General features: G+C 41.7%; 1 protein-coding gene across 1 annotated transcript in view; it reads left to right on the top strand.

The window, feature by feature from the left end:
* The first annotated feature begins 379 nt into the window (after positions 1-379).
* TRPC4AP (transient receptor potential cation channel subfamily C member 4 associated protein) overlaps positions 380-22,326 on the top strand; it is a 72,692-nt gene continuing 50,745 nt past the window's right edge. Inside the window, exons 1-3 of the mRNA XM_059133441.1 lie at positions 380-583; positions 16,644-16,772; positions 19,734-19,850. Coding sequence (XP_058989424.1) covers positions 419-583; positions 16,644-16,772; positions 19,734-19,850 — 411 coding nt within the window. The 5' untranslated portion in view covers positions 380-418. The remainder of the gene's footprint in view (positions 584-16,643; positions 16,773-19,733; positions 19,851-22,326) is intronic.

Below are 22,326 nucleotides of genomic sequence, written 5' to 3' on the forward strand. Positions count from 1 at the left end.
AAGGGGCGGAGAGAGGCAGGCAGGAATCAAGGGGCGGGGGTGGGGGGAGACTTGATTTCTGGACTGGAGCCCACGCTTTTTCCTAGCCAATTGGTTGTAACCTCACCGAAACAGGCAAGAAATGGGAGAGTGCGCACGCAGGGACTTGTCTTTGACCTCGGGAGACCTCACCGAAATGCTGGACCCGGGGTCCCCAAAAGCAAGTGGCGCAGGAAACGCCACATCTCAATTTCGCACCTGCCCCGACTGAGAGCAAGACTACATTTCCCAGGAGGCCCCGCGGCGCGTACGGTTTCTGCCACGCGGCTTGCGCCTCCGCCGTCGGCCCGCTGGGGGCGCTGCGGCCACCCCTCCGCCGCCCCGTAGAAATCTCCGCGGCCCCGGGGCCGCTTGCTTCCTGTTTGTCGGACGAGGAGACATGGCGGCGGCGCCGGCGGCGGGGTCTGGGGCCGGCCGAGGGCGACGGGCAGCGGCAACGGTGGCGGCTTGGGGCGGATGGGGCGGCCGGCCGCGGCCCGGTAACATTCTGCTGCAGCTGCGGCAGGGCCAGCTGACCGGCCGGGGCCTGGTCCGGGCCGTGCAGGTACGAAGCCGGCCCGGAGGGGCGGGGCGGGGCGGACCGGGCGGGAGCTGGCGGGGGGCCGGAGAAGAGGCCTTTCCAGGCCGCCCGCAGTACGGGCCCGACCCCTCTTAGCCGGCCGCGGGGCCTCCCTGCAGGCTGTCCGGTTGCTGTCAGCCGCCGCGGGGCGGTGGGCAGCCGCCGGCTAGAGGCTCAGGTTAGGGGCCGAGCGGGCCTGGGCTGCATCGGGCATCGATGGCGTGTACGAACCCTGGGCCCAGCTCCTGGATCCTCCCAACCCTGCGCCACGTCTGCACGCCTGGGGGACCCTGAGCGAGTTTGCTTTAGCTTCTAAGGGCCTCGAGTTTGTCCCCCGTGAATTGGGTGGTGGTTCATTATTGCAGCCCCCGAACGGTTCCTAAGCCTATCATAAATGTCATTCTCTCAGAGAGGCCTTTCCTTGACACTACCCCCTACTCCACATCTAAAGTAGGTCCCCATTGTTATTCAGTCACAGCCCTGGATTCGTTTTGCTCACATTACTTTCTTAGTCTGTAATTACATATTTCTTTGTTGTCTACCCTTTTTCTTGCCTGTATCCCACGTTAGGCTGAGCTCCAAAGGGTGCAGTGTAGAGCGTCATGGTTAAGAGCGAGGTCTTTGGAGTCAGGCCTGGTTTCAAAGCCTTGCTTGATCAAGTTATCTTTTGGTGCCTCAGTTTTCTCATTTTGAAATGGAGATGATAATTAGTAACCTGCCTCTTAAGGTGCTGTGAGGATCAATGGAGACCGTTCTGTAAAGTGTTAAGTGCGTTTTTGTTGCTTAGTAAGAGTTGAAGGATAATCAGTTAGTTAATGGTATCTGGCTTATAATAGGCGCCCAATATATGATTAGTTTTTTTTTGAATGAATGAAGGACATTGCTTTAGGGTAAGGCGGGATGGAAAGACTTAGGCTTCTCCCTCTGTTACCCCCCTTTCATTCCCACAACTTAGGTTACAAACACACCTGGAAAACATTAGCTTAATTTAAAGACAACTTTTGCATATAGAAACTTTTCGAAGGTTGCAGAAGAAACTAATACAGTGGTTGGTGGGAATCAGTGGCAATTGGGTAGATGGGGGAGAGAATGGGAGTGAGATTTTTTGCAGTGTGTTATATATATCTATATATAAACTTGAGCCATTTCAGTATTACTCATATACTTAAAAGGATAGAATAAAGATAAAAACCAGGTGGTCTCTGTGTTAACAGGTTATAGATGAAGAACCAGTTCTGGGTGAGCAGTATTTTCCTGAACATCAGATAATCGTAGTTGAGCAACTTTTTCCCCCTGCATTCTTCTCTATCTGCCTTAACATCCTGGAAAGACTTGCTCTTTAAACCAAAATGCCTTACCTAGCAGGGTTGTAGGGACATGCAGAAAGGGAGTTAATTCACCATCACTGAGCACATACTTCAGATCAAACATTGTGGAAGGTATTCAAACAGTGTCTTCATTTAATCTTCAGTCTTTCAAATGAGGTGTCAGGACTCCTGTTTCAATGCAGATGAGGAAACCGAGGCTCAGAAAATTTAGGTGATCTCTTACTAAACACTTGCTTATCCTTTACATTCTGAGGTCAGTAGGGAGCCACAAAGGTCATTTGGCATCATAAATGAGACAGTTTAGGACACTTAATTTGTTTCCAGTGATGGATGACTTGGAATGGGAGGAGATTGGAGAAGCTCACCAGATAGAAGGGTGCTAGAATATTCTTGAGCCTGGTTTAGGGTGAGTATTGTGGTAATCAGAAGTTGTATGCAAGTGTGGAAGCTCTTTCCAAGGTTAAGATGGAGAGATCTTCATAAAACTCTGGTCAGGATAAAGTGGGGAATTTCATCTTTCAAATGTATCTTTTCTTGGTGACTTTGCCTGATCTCTTCCTTGCTTCACATACCCCACTTTCCTCCCATTATAGGTAAATTCTTCACACACAAGCATTTCCATAGCACAGTAAGTATGTCCATTATGGCGTATGGTATACTGGGAAAGACCAACTTGAAAAAAAAATTTAAGTTGTTGTGAACACATAACATGAAGTTTCCCGTCTTACCCATTTTTTCTCAAGATTTTATTTATTTGACAGAGAAAGAAATCATAAGTAGGCAGAGCAGCAGGCAGCGAGAGAGGGGGAAGCAGGCTCCCCGCTGAGCGGAGATCCCAACGCAGGGCCTGATCCCAGGACCCCCGAGATCATGACCTGAGCCAAAGGCAGAGGCTTAACCCATTGAGCCACCCAGACACCCCTATTTTTCTTTTTTTTAAAATATTTTATTTATTTGACAGAGACACAGTGAGAGAGGGATCACAAGCAGGGAGTGTGGGAGAGGGAGACGCAGGCTTCCCACCGAGCAGGGAGCCCATTACGGGGCTCTGTCCCAGGACCCTGGGATCATGACCTGAGCTGAAGGCAGACGCTTAATGACTGAGCCACCCAGGTGCCCCTCATCTTACCCATTTTTAAGTGTACAATTTGGTAGTATTAGGTGTGTTCACATTGTTGTGAATCAGAGCTCCAGGATCTTTGCGTCTTGCCAGTCTGAAACTCTATACCCATTAAACATCTCCCCTCCCACCCCCTTGCCCCCAGCCCCTGGCAGCTACCATTCTACTTGTTGTTTCTATGAATTTGACTACTTTAGATACTTCATGGAAGTGGAATCAAGCAGTATTTGTCTTTTTGTGACTGGATTGTTCCATTATCTTGAAGTCCTCAAAGGTCATGCGTGTGGTAGCATGTAATAGGATTTCCTTGGAGAAGACCGTATTTTAGAGGAAGGTGGACCTAGATTGAACCCTAGTTCCCTCACTTACTAGTTGAGTGTCCTAGGTTATGTTAGTTAAACTTCCTGAAGCTCTGTTTCCTTATTTCTTTTTTTTTTTTTTTTTTTTTAATTTTTTATTTTTTATAAACATATATTTTTATCCCCAGGTCTGTGAATCACCAGGTTTACACACTTCACAGCACTCACCAAATCACATACCCTCCCCAATGTCCATAATCCCACCCCCTTCTCCCCAACCCCCTCCCCCCGGCAACCCTCAGTTTGTTTTGTGAGATTAAGAGTCACTTATGGTTTGTCTCCCTCCCAATCCCATCTTGTTTCATTTATTCTTCTACCCATTTAAGCCTCCATGTTGCATCACCACTTCCTCATATCAGGGAGATCATATGATAGTTGTCTTTCTCTGCTTGACTTATTTCGCTAAGCATGATACGCTCTAGTTCCATCCACGTTGTTGCAAATGGCAAGATTTCATTTCTTTTGATGGCTGCATAGTATTCCATTGTGTATATATACCACATCTTCTTGATCCATTCATCTGTTGATGGACATCTAGGTTCTTTCCATAGTTTGGCTATTGTGGACATTGCTGCTATAAACATTCGGGTGCATGTGTCCCTTTGGATCACTACATTTGTATCTTTAGGGTAAATACCCAATAGTGCAATTGCTGGGTCATAGGGCAGTTCTATTTTCAACATTTTGAGGAACCTCCATGCTGTTTTCCAGAGTGGCTGCACCAGCTTGCATTCCCACCAACAGTGTAGGAGGGTTCCCCTTTCTCCGCATCCTCGCCAGCATCTGTCATTTCCTGACTTGTTGATTTTAGCCATTCTGACTGGTGTGAGGTGATATCTCATTGTGGTTTTGATTTGTATTTCCCTGATGCCGAGTGATATGGAGCACTTTTTCATGTGTCTGTTCGCCATCTGGATGTCTTCTTTGCAGAAATGTCTGTTCATGTCTTCTGCCCATTTCTTGATTGGATTATTTGTTCTTTGGGTGTTGAGTTTGCTAAGTTCTTTATAGATTCTGGACACTAGTCCTTTATCTGATATGTCGTTTGCAAATATCTTCTCCCATTCTGTCAGTTGTCTTTTGATTTTGTTAACTGTTTCCTTTGCTGTGCAAAAGCTTTTGATCTTGATGAAATCCCAGTAGTTCATTTTTTCCCTTGCTTCCCTTGCCTTTTGCGTTGTTCCTAGGAAGATGTTGCTGCGGCAGAGGTCGAAGAGGTTGCTGCCCGTGTTCTCCTCAAGGATTTTGATGGATTCCTTTCGTACATTGAGGTCCTTCATCCATTTTGAGTCTATTTTTGTGTGTGGTGTAAGGAAATGGTCCAATTTCATTTTTCTGCATGTGGCTGTCCAATTTTCCCAGCACCATTTATTGAAAAGGCTGTCTTTTTTCCATTGGACATTCTTTCCTGCTTTGTCGAAGATTAGTTGACCATAGAGTTGAGGGTCTATTTCTGGGCTCTCTATTCTGTTCCATTGATCTATGTGTCTGTTTTTGTGCCAGTACCATGCTGTCTTGATGATGACAGCTTTGTAATAGAGCTTGAAGTCCGGAATTGTGATGCCACCAACGTTGGCTTTCTTTTTCAATATCCCTTTGGCTATTCGAGGTCTTTTCTGGTTCCATATAAATTTTAGCATTATTTGTTCCATTTCTTTGAAAAAGATGGATGGTACTTTGATAGGAATTGCATTAAATGTGTAGATTGCTTTAGGTAGCATAGACATTTTCACAATATTTATTCTTCCAATCCAGGAGCATGGAACATTTTTCCATTTCTTTGTGTCTTCCTCAATTTCTTTCATGAGTACTTTATAGTTTTCTGAGTATAGATTCTGTGTCTCTTTGGTTAGGTTTATTCCTAGGTATCTTATGGTTTTGGATGCAATTGTAAATGGGATTGACTCCTTAATATCTCTTTCTTCTGTCTTGCTGTTGGTGTAGAGAAATGCAACTGATTTCTGTGCATTGATTTTATATCCTGACACTTTACTGAATTCCTGTATAAGTTCTAGCAGTTTTGGAGTGGAGTCTTTTGGGTTTTCCACATATAGTATCATATCATCTGCGAAGAGTGATAATTTGACTTCTTCTTTGCCGATTTGGATGCCTCTAATTTCCTTTTGTTGTCTGATTGCTGAGGCTAGGACCTCTAGTACGATGTTGAATAGCAGTGGTGATAATGGACATCCCTGCCGTGTTCCTGACCTTAGCGGAAAAGCTTTCAGTTTTTCTCCATTGAGAATGATATTTGCGGTGGGTTTTTCATAGATGGCTTTGATGATATTGAGGTATGTGCCCTCTATCCCTACACTTTGAAGAGTTTTGATCAGGAAGGGATGTTGTACTTTGTCAAATGCTTTTTCAGCATCTATTGAGAGTATCATATGGTTCTTGTTCTTACTTTTATTGATGTGTTGTATCACATTGACTGATTTGCGGATGTTGAACCAACCTTGCAGCCCTGGAATAAATCCCACTTGGTCGTGGTGAATAATCTTTTTAATGTACTGTTGAATCCTATTGGCTAGTATTTTGTTGAGTATTTTCGCATCTGTGTTCATCAAGGATATCGGTCTATAGCTCTCTTTTTTGGTGGGATCCTTGTCTGGTTTTGGGATCAAGGTGATGCTGGCCTCATAAAATGAGTTTGGAAGTTTTCCTTCCATTTCTATTTTTTGGAACAGTTTCAGGAGAATAGGAATTAGTTCTTCTTTAAATGTTTGGTAGAATTCCCCCGGGAAGCCGTCTGGCCCTGGGCTTTTGTTTGTTTGGAGATTTTTAATGACTGTTTCAATCTCCTTACTGGTTATGGGTCTGTTCAGGCTTTCTATTTCTTCATGGTTCAGTTGTGGTAGTTTATATGTTTCTAGGAATGCATCCATTTCTTCCAGATTGTCAAATTTATTGCCGTAGAGTTGCTCATAGTATGTTCTTATAATAGTTTGTATTTCTTTGGTGTTAGTTGTGATCTCTCCTCTTTCATTCATGATTTTATTTATTTGGGTCCTTTCTCTTTTCTTTTTGATAAGTCGGGCCAGGGGTTTATCAATTTTATTAATTCTTTCAAAGAACCAGCTCCTAGTTTCGTTGATTTGTTCTATTGTTTTTTTGGTTTCTATTTCATTGATTTCTGCTCTGATCTTTATGATTTCTCTTCTCCTGCTGGGCTTAGGGTTTCTTTCTTGTTCTTTCTCCAGCTCCTTTAGGTGTAGGGTTAGGTTGTGTACCTGAGACCTTTCTTGTTTCTTGAGAAAGGCTTGTACCGCTATATATTTTCCTCTCAGGACTGCCTTTGTTGTGTCCCACAGATTTTGAACCGTTGTATTTTCATTATCATTTGTTTCCATGATTTTTTTCAATTCTTCTTTAATTTCCCGGTTGACCCATTCATTCTTTAGAAGGATACTGTTTAGTCTCCATGTATTTGGGTTCTTTCCAAACTTCCTTTTGTGGTTGAGTTCTAGCTTTAGAGCATTGTGGTCTGAAAATATGCAGGGAATGATCCCAATCTTTTGATACCGGTTGAGTCCTGATTTAGGACCGAGGATGTGATCTATTCTGGAGAATGTTCCATGTGCACTAGAGAAGAATGTGTATTCTGTTGCTTTGGGATGAAATATTCTGAATATATCTGTGATGTCCATCTGGTCCAGTGTGTCGTTTAAGGCCTTTATTTCCTTGCTGATCTTTTGCTTGGATGACCTGTCCATTTCAGTGAGGGGAGTGTTAAAGTCCCCTACTATTATTGTATTATTGTTGATGTGTTTCTTTGATTTTGTTATTAATTGGTTTATATAGTTGGCTGCTCCCACGTTGGGGGCATAGATATTTAAAATTGTTAGATCTTCTTGTTGGACAGACCCTTTGAGTATGATATAGTGTCCTTCCTCATCTCTTATTATAGTCTTTGGCTTAAAATCTAATTGATCTGATATAAGGATTGCCACTCCTGCTTTTTTCTGATGTCCATTAGCATGGTAAATTCTTTTCCACCCCCTCACTTTAAATCTGGAGGTGTCTTCGGGCTTAAAATGTGTTTCTTGGAGGCAACGTATAGATGGGTTTTGTTTTTTTATCCATTCTGATACCCTGTGTCTTTTGACAGGGGCATTTAGCCCATTCACATTCAGGGTAACTATTGAGAGATATGAATTTAGTGCCATTGTATTGCCTGTAAGGTGACTGTTACTGTATATGGTCTCTGTTCCTTTCTGATCTACCACTTGTAGGCTCTCTCTTTGCTTAGAGGACCCCTTTCAATATTTCCTGTAGAGCTGGTTTGGTATTTGCAAATTCTTTCAGTTGTTGTTTGTCCTGGAAGCTTTTAATCTCTCCTTCTATTTTCAATGATAGCCTAGCTGGATATAGTATTCTTGGCTGCATGTTTTTCTCGTTTAGTGCTCTGAAAATATCATGCCAGCTCTTTCTGGCCTGCCAGGTCTCTGTGGATAAGTCAGCTGCCAATCTAATATTTTTACCATTGTATGTTACAGACTTCTTTTCCCGGGCTGCTTTCAGGATTTTCTCTTTGTCATTGAGACTTGTAAATTTTACTATTAGGTGACGGGGTGTGGGCCTATTCTTATTGATTTTGAGGGGCATTCTCTGAACCTCCTGAATTTTGATGCTCGTTCCCTTTGCCATATTGGGGAAATTCTCCCCAATAATTCTCTCCAGTATACCTTCTGCTCCCCTCTCACTTTCTTCTTCTTCTGGAATCCCAATTATTCTAATGTTGTTTCGTCTTATGGTGTCACTTATTTCTCGAATTCTCCCCTCGTGGTCCAGTAGCTGTTTGTCCCTCTTTTGATCAGCTTCTTTATTCTCTGTCATTTGGTCTTCTATATCACTAATTCTTTCTTCTGCCTCATTTATCCTAGCAGTGAGAGCCTCCATTTTTGATTGCACCTCATTAATAGCTTTTTTGATTTCAACTTGGTTAGATTTTAGTTCTTTTATTTCTCCAGAAAGGGCTTTTATATCTCTCGAGAGGGTTTCTCTAATATCTTCCATGCCTTTTTCGAGCCCGGCTAGAACCTTGAGAATTGTCATTCTGAACTCTAGATCTGACATATTACCGATGTCTGTATTGATTAGGTCCCTAGCCTTCGGTACTGCCTCTTGTTCTTTTTTTTGTGGTGAATTTTTACGTCTTGTCATTTTGTCCAGATAAGAGTAAATGAAGGGGCAAGTAAAATACTAAAAGGGTGGCAACAACCCCAGGAAAATATGCTTTAGCCAAATTAGAAGAGATCCAAAATCGTGAGTGGGGAGAAAGGGGATAAAAAGAGGTTCAAAAAGGAAGAAAGAAAAAAGAAAAAAAAAAAAAAAAAAGAAAAGAAAAGAAAAGAATTTTTTTTTAAAAAAGAAAACACCTAAGAAAAATGTAAAAAAATATATATATATATATATTAGATAAACTAGTAAAAAATCGTTAAAAAAGAAAAAGGTAACAGTTAAAAAAAAAAAAATTTTACCCGAAGGCGAGAAAAAAAAAAAAATGAAAAAGGAAAAAGAAAAAATTAAATTAACTGCAAGACTAAAAAAAATCACAGGAAAAAAGCCATGAGTTCCGTGCTTGGCTTTCTCCTCCTCTGGAATTCTGCTGCTCTCCTTGGTATTGAAACCGCACTCCTTGGTAGGTGAACTTGGTCTCGGCTGGATTTCTTGTTGATCTTCTGGGGGAGGGGCCTGTTGTAGTGATTCTCAAGTGTCTTTGGGAGAAGTAGCAAGCTGAGACTGCTTCAGCTAGCCGGAGATCAGCTAGATAGCTTATCTAAAGATTGCAAACACCTGAAAATCCATCGGCAGATTGAAGAGAAGAAGAACAGCAATTCTTGAACCGGTCGCAGGCTCGGTGAGCTCGGAGCGCGGCCGGAGGTCAGGCAGACGGGAGTAACTGGGCGCTGTTCTCTGAGGGCGCACTGAGGAGTGGGGCCCTGGGCTCTCAGCTCCTCCGGGCCGGAGACCAGGAGGCCGCCATTTGTATTCCCGTCCTCTGGAACCTGTTTCCTTATTTCTAATGTGGCAATAATAATATCTATCTCATAACGCTGTTTGGAGGATGAAGTGACATCATATGTCTAATAACCTTGGTCAGGGGCCCCTGGGTAGCTCAGTGGGTTAAAAGCCTCTGCCTTCGGCTCGGGTCATGATCTCAGGGTCCTGGGATCAAGCCCCATGTGGGGCTCTCTGCTCAGCAGGGGGCCTGCTTCCTCCTCTCTCTGCCTGCCTCCCTGCCTACTTGTGATCTCTGTCAAATAAATAAAATCTTTAAAAAAATAAAAACAATAAAAAGCTTGGCCAGTGTGAGGCAGATAGTGGATGTTCAGTAAATAGTTGCGGTCAGCTTGTTAAACTGGGCTTCTTAAGGGACTTTGTGTCTGCAGAGCCTGGAAACAGTGTCAGGCTCTTGATACCCAGGACTCAGAAGATTGAATTGAATCGTGAGGGCTCAGTCTTTTTCCTCAATTCTGTCTCTACTCCTGAACAGTCTCAGGGTTTTAAAGAGTTCTAGAGTCAGATATCCTAGGTTTGAATCCCAGCTCTGGTACATACTTGCTGTCTGCGTTTGGGCAAGTTACTTAATCTCTATATGCTGCAGTTTCTTCATTGTGAATCAGAGCTAAACAGTTTCTTCATTGTGAATCAGAGTGAAATAGGGCTAATCGTGAGACAGCCTATAAGGCTGTGGTAAGGATCAAGTGAGTTTGTATATATAAAGCACTTAAAGTGGTGTTTTAAAACGTAGTAAGCATGCTATGAAGGTTAGCGAGTATTGTTTAACAAATTCTCTATATTCTGATAGATTCTAAATCTATATTTCCATCCAGATTTCTCCCATTAGCTCCAGATGGGTATATCCAAATATCTTCTCAACACCTCCGCTTAGATGTCTAGTGGGCATCTCAAACTTAATATAAAATTTCTGATTCCCTAATTCCTCCTTCACCAAACCTGATCATCCCCAAGTCTTCCCCATTTCCCTGAATGGGATTTAGAAGTCTGGAGAAGACTCCAGACTGCATGATTTAGAACGGGCCTGTGCTATGTGGATTTCGTGTATTTTCTTTTCTCCCATTTAATTTGTCCTCTATCAGGGTAGCAAAGTAATGCTGGCGCAATGCTCTAGTGTGTACAGAGCCTGCGTACGTTTATCAGAACGTTTGATCCTTACAGCAAATCAGATCTTACAAATCCCTTGCCTAAAGCCCTCCAGTGGCATCGCTCTGCAGTTACATTCCTTACGGTGGGTGCACAGGACCTGTGTGATCAGTAGGAGGTGAGGGAAGGGGATAGATAGGCAAAACCCTAGGCTCAAGGCAGAGTAACTCAAACAGATTGTGTCCCACCACCCCTAGAGCTTGTCCTTCAGTATGGCAATCTGGTGACAAACTAGGTTATGGCATCTTCGTTCTACTTCCCAAATGCTAATCATTGCTTCCTTCATGATTATTGGCATATGTAATTTCTACCCGAACGTTACTTACTTCATACTTTAGATTGACCCCCCACCCTTGTTTTTTCTTTTTTTAAGATTTCATTGAGCACAATTGTTTTGACCTCATCATCCTAAGCATTAGTATTTGTGAAACCTGGGGGTTTAAGTCAAATACAGTGTTCCTTTGCCTGTCAAGAGTAATTTGGTATTGAAAAACCCCTGGATATGATAACTTCTCATAAATTAAAAATAGAAATACTATTCATTTTATCAAGAAGCTCTTGTATTTACAAACTGTTAAGATTCACTCCTAATTATATTAAAACAAATCTCATTAAAGTGGACACAAGTATTCCTTGGTTAACAGTTATAATCAGAATAACCTTGGGGCCCCTCAGTGGCTCAGGTCTGCCTTCAACTCATGTCATGATCCCAGGGTCCTGGGATCGAGTCTTGCATCGGTCTCCTTGCTTGGCTGTGAGCCTGCTGCTCCTCTGCTTGAGCTCTCTCTGTCTCTGACAAATGAATAAATAAAATCTTTTAAAAAAATTAAAGAATAACCTAACAAAGTATTTTATTTTCATGAATTATTTTTTAAGACAGCTATTTACTTGAATTTAATATGATATTGTAAGACATAAGATATCTTACCCTTAAGACTACAGTGCCTGGGTGGCTCAGTCAGTCATCTTCCTTGGGCTCAGGTCATGATCCCTCTGCTCAACGGGGAGTCTGCTTCTCCCTCTCCCCGCCCCCCCCCTCCTGGCTCATGTGCTGTCTCTTTCTAAAAAAATGAATTTTAAAAAAGATATCTCACACTTAGGACTAAACAAATAAGATACACATTTATGTTTATGAAATTCAGCCTTTATTTAATAAGAAAAGCAGTAAAGACAAAATAAGTCAATGAAAACTGGGTGTCTGGAAATGCCACATCCACTGAACAGGTTGACAGCTTAGGCAGCATGATGTAAGAGATTATCACTGCTATAAACTGTCAAACCACAAGTACTCCAAGAGAAGAAACCCGTACAACTCCTGCCAGTAATTCAGCTTTGAAGATGACTGGATTGGTGGCTCTTTCATCATAGTAATCAGCTGTTCACAAGGAAAACAAAATCCAAGTGATTATTTTTAAATGGGAGTAAATGCCTTGTAAGACAATGTAGATGTGGTAAAAGAAATTCCTCGAGTAGTTGAATATTTGGACTACGATAGGGAAGCTCTCTGGGTATCATGAGCCTTGTAACTAAAAACAGCTGTGCCCTGCCCCACTTTTTGCCCCCAAATTCTGCCCTCCCCACACAACCACTGCCCAAACTGTAGCTGTTTTTGTTTGTTTGTTTGTTTTGCAGGGGAAGGGTCCTGCAGGAAACAGGATAGCCAGTATTTCTTTTTCTTTTTCTTTTCTTTTCTTTTTTTTCATTTTTAAGATTTTATTTATTTATTTGACAGAGATCACAAGTAGGCAGAGAGGCAGGCAGAGAGAGAGGGCGGGGGGAAGCAGGCTCCCTGCTCAGCAGAGAGCCTGATGTGGGGCTCAATCCAAGGACCCTGGGATCATGACCTGAGCTGAAGGCAAAGGCTTTAACCCACTGAGCCACTCAGGCACCTGTCTTTCTTTCTTTTTCAAGATTTGTTTTTTTATTAATTTGACAGAGAGAGAGAGGGAACATAAGCAGAGGGAGAAGCAGGCTTCCTGCTGAGCAGAGAGCCCGATGCAGGGCTGGATCCCAGGACCCTGGGAATGTGACCTGAGCTTAAGGCAGAGGCTTAACCCACTGAGCCACCCAGGCGCCCCAATAGCCAGTATTTCTCAGTAATATGTTTTTAAGGCTGTTTCTTTTTTTTTTTTTAAGATTTTTTATTTATTTATTTGACAGAGAGAAATTACAAGTACACTGAGAGGCAGGCAGAGAGAGAGAGAAGGAAGCAGGCTCCCTGCTGAGCAGAGAGCCCGATGCGGGACTCGATCCCAGGACCCTGAGATCATGACCTGAGCCGAAGGCAGCAGCTTAACCCACTGAGCCACCCAGGCGCCCCTTTAAGGCTGTTTCTTGACTTCAGTTTTATACATTATCTGTTTTCTTCCCTTGTAAACTCGGATTTAATTCACAACATGCTATGCCACATGTTTCTTTTTGATTCTTCTAATGTAGTTAAGTCACAATTTGGGCTATTAGTGTTAAATATTTATATGATCATGATGATATCTATTGGTTATAGTAGAGCCATATGGTATATGACAGTATATGCTTTGTGTATTTTTTGTTTCCTTTTGAGTTAAAAGCTGCTGTCCCCCTCCCCATTGTTTGAATTGAGTTATAAATACAGAATTCACCCTATTTGGTGTATAGACGCATACTTTGTTCCGTTGTGCTTTGTCTGTTGTGCTGATGGATACTGCATTTTTGCAAAATTGAAGGTTTGTAATAACCTTGCATCAAAGAAGTCTATTGGTGCCATTCTCCAACAGCATTTGCTTACTTGGTGTGTGTGTCACATTTTGGTAATATTCACGGTATTTCAAACTTCCATTATTATTATTATAATATAGTGATCTGTGAAAGATCAGATGATAGCATTTTTTAGCGATAAAGTATTTTTTATTCTTTAATGAAGACATGTACATTTTTTAGACATAATCTCACACTTAATTGACTATAGTATAATGTAAACAGAACTTTTACATGCACTGGAAAACCAAAGAATTCATTTGACTCACTTTATTGTGATGGTCTGGAACCCACAATGTCTCCGAGGTATGCTTGTTAGTTCTATGAGTTTTAACAAATGCAGTTGTGTGACGACCGCTAGGGTTAGGATATAGAAAATTTCCTTGTAGTAGTTAACCCCTTCCCTAGCCCCATCCTCTAGCAATTGCTCATCGGTTTACTGTCCTATTCCTATACCCTTTTACATATTCTCATTGCAATGGAACTGGACTATATGTAGCCTTTGAGTCTGGCTTCTTTCACTAGAATAATGTCATTCTTTTAAAATTTGCTTTGGTTTTTGTGTGCTTATAATTTAGTCCCAATTCTAAAACTTTCTTTTCTTTCTTCTTCTTCTTCTTTTTTTTATTTTATTTTTTTTATTTTTAAAGATTTTATTTATTTGACAGAGAGGAGAGACAGCCAGAGAGGGAACACAAGCAGAGGGAGTGGGAGAGGATAAGCAGGCTTCCCACAGAGCATGGAGCTGATGCAGGGCTCTATCCCTGATGTGGGGATTCTGGGATTGTGACCTGAGCTGAAGGCAGACTCTTAAGCAACTGAGCTATCCAGGCATCCCTAAAACTCTTTTTTTCCCTTCTTGGAATTCTCCATCTTCCTTCAATTTGGATTAGTTCCTTGCTAGAACAGCTATACATCTGAATTCTTGGGATTTCCCTTCACCAAATTCAAGGTGTTTTATTTTTATTGTGTTTTAGATCCTTGGTTTCATGAATCCTGTCTTTCTTGGGGGAGTGCATTCTTTGGTAGCCTCCTAAGAAAGAGTACGTGAGAGGTGGCTTTTTTTTTTTAAGCTTGCATGTTTGAAAATGTCTTTTATTCTTATACTGGTATATTACGTTTAGCAGGATATAGAATTCTAAGTTGGAAGTTATTTTCCCTTAAACTTTTTAATGGTTTTATTCCATTGTCTTTAAGCAGTTGGTGTAAATGTTGACAGGTTCTGTTCTGATTCCCATTCCTCAGTATATGACCTATTTTCCCATCCCTCACCCCCTCAAAGCTTTTAGGATCATCTCTTTCTGGCATTCTGAAATTTAATCATGGTGAGAGTCTTTCTTTTTTATTCATTGTGCTGGACATTTTGTGTAAGTACACATTAAAATGTGTGACTAAAAAATAAATACGTAACAACTATTAAAAAGTCACGTTCATCACCTGGCATTAATTTCCTCTGAAAAATACACTGTTCTCTTAGGGTCCTATTTTTATTTTTTAATTTTTAAACTTGTTGAAGGCCCTCCTATTTTTAAAAGCCATTTTCTCTCCTATGATTATGTTGGCTGTGATTGCTTTAGAGAACTTTTTGGAATGGGGAGAGTTGAGTTGGTTCTGAATAAGAGAATGTGAACAGAGTTGCAGAGAGATTTCTGGCACTAAGAATGCCATTGAGAAAGTCTTCATAATTGGCCGTTGGAAGACAGCGAAGAGACAATGAAATGGTTGTGTGGGAGACAAGTATAGATACGTTGGGAATAAGAATGAGAAGGTAATTAATATTTATTGAGCATCTACCAGTGCCATTGTGCAGAGACCTGTTTGTTTATTAAATATTTGACCTATAGGGACGCCTGGGTGGCTCAGTTGGTTAAGCGGCTGCCTTCGGCTCAGGTCATGATCCCAGCGTCCTGGGATCGAGTCCCACATCGGGCTCCTTGCTTGGCAGGGAGCCTGTTTCTCCCTCTGCCTCTGCCTGCCTCTCTGTCTGCCTGTGCTTGCTCGCTCTCTCTCCCTATATCACTGGCAAAAAAAAAAAAAAAAAAAATCTTTAAATAAATATTTGACCTATAAAAACCTATATAGCAATGCCCAACAATATTACAACAATACCCACGTACCTACTCCCAAACTTAAGACAGTACCAGTATATTTAATGTCCTTTCATCTCATTCCCTCTTCACCAGAGGTAATATGTGTTTTGAATGGATAACATACGCACATACACACATGGGTTAGAGAAAATTTCAAGTCTCCCTGCAAATAACCCACTATCACCTCTGCTAGTACACTCCAGTTCTACTCCCAGAGGTAGCTATGGTCATTGATTTCTTACGTATCTATCTATAGACATGTTAAATTCAGAAAAGCAAATGTGTCTATATAACTTCTTTTTTTCTTATGCAAGTGGTGTATAATGTACATACTTTTGTGCATTTATCTTTTTTCACTTGAAAATTTATCATAGAGATCCTTCCATAATCAGTACATACAAATCTATTTTGTTTCAGGCCTTTAAAAAACGTACTGTGTTGAAATATAACATACAAATAAAAATGCACCAAAAATATGTGTACAGCTCAATGAATAGTAATAAACCATCAGCTATGTAGCAGCCAAGCAGATCCTCTCTATATCTCTAGTCTACAGCTCTTTTCCTCCTCTCCAAATGAAATTACTAGCCTGATTTCTAACATTGTACTTAGGTGTACTAGTTTCGGGGCGCCTGGGTGGCTCAGTCGGTTAAAGCCGCTGCCTTCGACTCAGGTCATGGTCTTAGGGTCCTTGGATCGAGTCCCACATCGGGCTCTCTGCTCAGCAGGGAGCCTGCTTCCCCCCCCCCCCCCTCTCTGCCTGCCTCTCCATCTACTTGTGATCTCTGTCTGTCAAATAAATAAATAAAATCTTTAAAAAAAAAATAAAAGAAAGAAAAAGGAGAGAGGGGAAAACCCAGCAAGGAGCATTTCTGGTTATTTGTCTCACACTTTGAAGGAGAAGAAGGAGCTTTCCAGGTTACGACAGAGGACATTTTAGGCAAGGAAGAACATGTGCAGAGAGACATAGAGAACATATGCATTTGGAGCCCAAAGTGTGCACTGGGGAAGAGATGAAGCTAGAGAGGAGGTCGGGAATAGGATGCAAAGGCTGCTGTGTCACAAGGCGAGGAGCTGGACTTTTCACTTGCAGGCTGCTGGGGAGCTTTTGAAGGTTTCTAGAAAGAGACCTTTGAATTGCTTCTCCTGGGTATGTTTAGGAGGCCGCTGCTTTCCTTTGCCACGCATGCTAGTTGTTCTGTCCTCATCAGCGAAATGTTCTTTTTCTTTTTTTCTTTTGCTTCACAGTTCACAGAGACGTTTTTGGCAGAGAGAGACAAACAGTCCAAATGGAGTGGGATTCCTCAGCTGCTCCTGAAGCTGTATGCAACCAGCCACCTCCACAGTGACTTCACTGAGTGCCAAAACATCCTCAAGGTAACTCTTAGGGGCCTTGGAAAGGCTGCATTCAAAGCCTCCAGGTGACGCAGATGTCTGTTTTTCTTCCCTCCAGTCTGCTTTTTATTTTATTTTATTTTATTTTTAAAGATTTTATTTATTTATTTGACAGAGAGAGATTACAAGTAGGCAGAGAGGCAGGCAGAGAGAGAGAGGAGGAAGCAGGCTCCCTGCTGAGCAGAGAGCCCGATGCGGGACTCGATCCCAGGACCCTGAGATCATGACCTCAGCCGAAGGCAGTGGCTTAACCCACTGAGCCACCCAGGCGCCCTATTTTTATTTTTTTAAAATATTTTATTTGTTTATTTGACAGGCAAAGATCACAAGTAGACAGAGAGGCAGGCAGAGAAAGAGAAGCAGGCTCCCTGCTGAGCAGAGAACCTGATGCAGGGCTCCATCCCAGGACCCTGGGATCTTGACCTGAGCTGGAGGCAGAGGCTTTAACCCACTGAGCCACCCAGGCGCCCCCTTCAGTCTGCTTTTTAAAATAGCCTGTTTTTATTGTGTAAGCTGTAGAAAATTTGGGAAGTTCAGAAAAATTACAAAGAAGAAAATAAAAATCAACTATAATCCCACTACCCAGAGATAATCACCATTAAGTTCCCTGTGTCTGCCCTTCTGGGCTTTATTCACACTTGTTTTGTGGCAGTGCTTGCTTAATTTGGGAGGCCGACCCTATGTCCTGGGATTGGGATAACCTTCATTTTGAGAAGGATTTTTAAAACTCCCATACTGCCAAAGGTTCAGGGAAGTGACTTTGTGGTTGTTGATCCATTATGACCAACATAAGAAGATGAAGGAACTGGGATTGGTGGTTGGGAGAGGGATGGAAGAGTGCAGAGAGATGCTAAGGCACTTGTTCTCAAACTTGAGTGTGTCTCAGAATCACCTGGAAGGCCCACATGCTTGCCGAGTTACTGGTCTCGAGTTACTGTATCCAAACTTTAGCGTCAGAGGTGGGTCCAAATTTGAATTTAGATGACCAGTACTAGTTGCAGTTAAAACTCATGTGAGTTACAGTTGATTGTAATAAACCTTGATATAATGTTCTTCGGAAGTAAAGTTTTGATTATTATATCACATAAGTCATTCTAAAATACAGTAGGCAGCAAATAAGCTTTACCTTTAAGAAGAGATGTTTTGTCTGTACTTTTCTGTAAATTTAAAATCATTTCCGAATAAGTTTATTTAATTTTAAAAAGGTGTTTTTTATTCTTAATATTATAGTCTGAATGGGACAGAAATAGTTAGAGTGTGCAAGGAATTATACGTTACACTTGATTCCTGCAAAATCTCTGAGGTACGGGGTAGAAGGAAGAGAGAAATTAAGGTTTGTGAGTACTTACTGTGTGGTCACTATTTCTTTCTTCATCCAACACATGCTTCTTTGGAGCCTCTGTAGCAGGCTTATTTAATTCTTATGGTAACTCTATGACACAGGTGGTCTACTTACTTGTTTTAGTCCAGAATACTTCTGATTGTGAATGACAGTGGCCCACTCAGACTAGCAAAAAAGATCCTTTATTGTCTCACAAACTGGAAAGCACATGTGTGAATTCAGGGGCTAAACAGGGTTAAGCTATCCTTTTCTTAGCTTGACATCTGCGTGTGGTCTTATCTTCCTCCATGTGATCACAGTGCTAGGGGGACATTTCTACAACTTGGGCCAGCCACAGAGGTGAGGGAATGAGAGACTGTTGGCGAGGCCTGGTCACCTGCTCCTGGGGCTCGCACTGAGGTGCTTGGTGGCAGCCCCAACAGAACTCTGTGGAAAGTGGGGAGGGGCCTTTGCCCCAAGGAAATGGGGCTTTTACTTGAAGAAGAGAAAATGAGATAGTGGGCAGGCAAACCCAGATGTCTTCTGTAATTCCCTTTTTCAGTTGAAAGAACAGCCTCAGCAGTAACCCATCCAAAGCCTATGGCTATCACATGATGAGCCCAGAACTGTCTTGTCTTCCTCCTAAGACCAGCTTCAACTGTACCGTGTTGCCAGCAGGAATAACATCCTAGTTTTACAGTTGAGAAAAATGAGACCTGGGGAAAATGGTTCAGTCTCTCGGAAGTGGTTCAGTCACTCATTACGTGAGCCTGGGCAACTTTGTGATTTTGCTTTTCACATAGGATATGGGTAAAACTCTACTCACATCATTGAATTATTTTAAGGATTAGATGGGCTGAAGCACCAAAGCCTGGTGCCCAACATATAACCGGTTGTCTGTAAGAGTTCTGCTTTTTCCTGGTATGTGGTGCCTGGACCAGCAGCATCAGGAGCCCTTGGCAGGCTGTTGTAAATGCACATTCTCGGGGCCACTCCATGCCTACTGAATCAGAAACTCGCCCATGGGACTCAGCAGGAGGGATTTTAACAAGTCCTTCCAAGTGATTCTGATGTTCACCACTGTGTGAGAACTACTGCCCACGCCCATTGTGTTCCTTCTTCCCTCAAGATCCCTGAAGAGAGAGCATAAGAGTAGGGTCCTGGGTTCTTCCCACACTCTGTTTCACCCCAAATAGTTACTTCTTCTTCTCTAAGTGCAAACTCTGGAGCCAGACTTCCGACAATTAAATCCTGGCCCTATCACTTAGCAGCTGTGTGACCTTGACAACTTCTTTGTATCTCAGTTTGCTTATCTATAAAATTGGGGTGATTAATTACTGTTATCTTGTAGGTTTGTGGGATTAAAAAGGGTCAGGCATGAAGTACTTAGAACCATACCTGGTACATAATCATTAAGCAAGTGAGCTATTGTTACTACTTAAATGTTGATCATCATATTAGGTTTTCTGTAAGATTATTATCTTTTTCTGCTGTTGTCACTGGGGGCTATCTTTGGGCTCATGGGCATTCAGGTTGTGACTAAAACAAAACTGTTGTTTTGGTGTGTGGTTCCTCTTGGATACTAAAACTGAAAGTCTCTCTGTAAACTTTTTTTAAATTAGGAAATTTCTCCTCTTCTCTCCATGGAGGCTATGGCATTTGTTACTGAAGAGAGGAAACTTACCCAAGAAACCACTTACCCAAATACTTATATTTTCGACCTGTTCGGAGGTGTTGATGTAAGTAGTTACTCATTACTACTACTGCTTAATGGCTTGAGCGTTTAATTCTTAAAATGAGAGAAGTGAGACATTGTGGAATTTACAGTAAACAGTTCAGAATTTTAATCTTTAGAAGGTCACGGGCACTCACCTCTGTTGAAGCACCATAGCTTTTACATGAGAAGAATTGATTTATTTGAGTTGATAATATTTCCGCCTTTTTTTTTTTTTTAAAGGCACAAAGTGAAAGGTGTGTCTCCTATTCCCCATCCCCTCCTCAGAGGCAGCTGTGATTTCTAGTTTTTCTGTGTCCCTCCAGAGATGTTCTGTGGTAATTGTGTGTGTGTGTGTGTGTGTGTGTGTGTGTGTGTGTGTGTGTAAACCCACCATTCTCACCTTGGGTTTATTTTCTCCTCACACAGAGGTGGCATACCCCGTTTACAGATAGCACTGCTCTGTACCTTGCTTTTTTTATGTAATTCTCTAGCTTGGGGATAGATTCAGTATATGTAAATCTACCTCATTATTTTAAATAGCTATATAGTATTCCCTGGTATAATTGTACCATAATTTATTTTCCCCAGGCCCCAACTGCTGGGCATGTAGAGTTTTCTCACACCTTTGTTTTTACAACAAAGTTGCAGTAAAGGCTTTTATACATGGGAGTATATATGTATGGGACCAAAACATATGTGTGCTTTATTGTTTATAAACTCATTAATTATATACCTAAGAGGTTTTATCAACTTACATCCCCAGTAACAACGTGTAAGAGTGTCTGTTGTCCCACACCATCACCAACACAGTGTCTATGTGTGTGTCTTTATGGATGTGTTATTGAAGTCTGGCTGGTAGAAAAGTATACCAGTGATTATCACAAAGTAACTTCACCTTTGTCACTGCCACCCAAATCATGAAATGGAACATTATCGGCTCCCAGTAGCCTCCTTTACCTAATGGTAAATTTTAAGTATTAATTAAGTAGATAAGAGAAAAATGGTATTTCTTTAGTTTCTTAAAAAGGTTTATTGAGATATAGTTCACATACCATACACATACCATACAGTTTACCCACTTAAAGTATGCAATTCAGTGGTTTTGGTAAATTCATAGATAGTGCAACCATCAGCACAGTCAATTTTAGGATATTTTTATCACCCCAGGATAAACCCCTTATGTTTTAGCTGTCACTCCCCTACACACCCTTATCATAGACAACTTTTACTGTTTTCCCGCTCTATAGATATCCCTGTTCTGGACATTTCATCTGAATGGAATCATGTAATATGTGGTCTTCTGTTACGGACTTCTTTTACTTAGCTTAATGTTTTCAAGTTCATCCATGTTCTAGCATGTATCAGTACTTTTTTCCTTTTTATGGCTGAAGAATATTCCATTGAATGGATATACTACATTTTGTATATGTTTGTCAGTGATGGACTTTTGGGCTTCCACCTTTTAGCTGTTGAGAATAATGCTGCTCTCAGTGTCCATGACAGCCAAACTATTTAAAGAACCTAGATGTCCATCAACAGATGAATGGATAAAGAAGATGTGGTATATATATACAATGGAGTACTATGCAGCCATCAAAAGAAATGAAATCCTGCCATTTGCAGTGACGTGGTTGGAACTAGAGGGTATTAGGCTGCGTGAAATAAGTCAGTCAGAGCAAGACAATTATTATATGATCTCCCTGATATGAGGAATTGAGGCAGGGTGGGGCGTGGTGGGGGTAACGTATAATTCCTTGCACACTGTAACCAAGCACCTCAGTGTGAGCCCCAGGAGCAGGTGACCAGGCCTCGCCAACAGTCTCTCATTCCCTCACCTCCCAAATGAAACAAGATGGGATTGTGAGGGAGACAAACCGTAAGAGAGACTTTTAATCTCACAAAACAAACTGAGGGTTGTTGGTGGTGGGCGGGGAGGGATAGGGTGGCTGGGTTATGGACATTGGGGAGGGTATGTGCTATGGTGAGTGCTGTGGAATGCATAAGCCTGATGATTCACAGACCTGTACCCCTGGGGCAAATAATACATCATATGTTAATACAAATAATTTAAAAAAATAATACTGCTCTTAACTTCGTGTCCCCCTTGGTGCGTGGACATATGTTTTTATTAATTTGGGATGTATACCTGGAAGTGGGTTTGCTGGGTCATGTGGTAACTCTTAAGTTTAATCTTTTGAGGACTCTAGACTGTTTTCCAAAGCAGCTGCACTGTTTTAAGTGCCCACCTATGGTGTATGCATGTTCTTATTTTTCCACATCCTTGTCAACATCTGTTGTTTGTGTTTTGGTTATAGCCATCTTTGCGAGTGTGTATTTCACTGTGCTTTTGATACGGGTTGTCTTGATGGCTAATGGTGCTGAGCATCTTTTTATGTGCCTACAGGTTATCTGTATGTCTTCCTTGGAACATAGGAATGAATTTTTTTTTTTTAAGATTTGTTTCTTTATTTCAGAGAGGGTTCACACTTCTTGGTGGG

The sequence above is a fragment of the Mustela lutreola genome, chromosome 9 (assembly GCF_030435805.1).
Source record: "Mustela lutreola isolate mMusLut2 chromosome 9, mMusLut2.pri, whole genome shotgun sequence".
NCBI classification, from domain to species: domain Eukaryota; kingdom Metazoa; phylum Chordata; class Mammalia; order Carnivora; family Mustelidae; genus Mustela; species Mustela lutreola.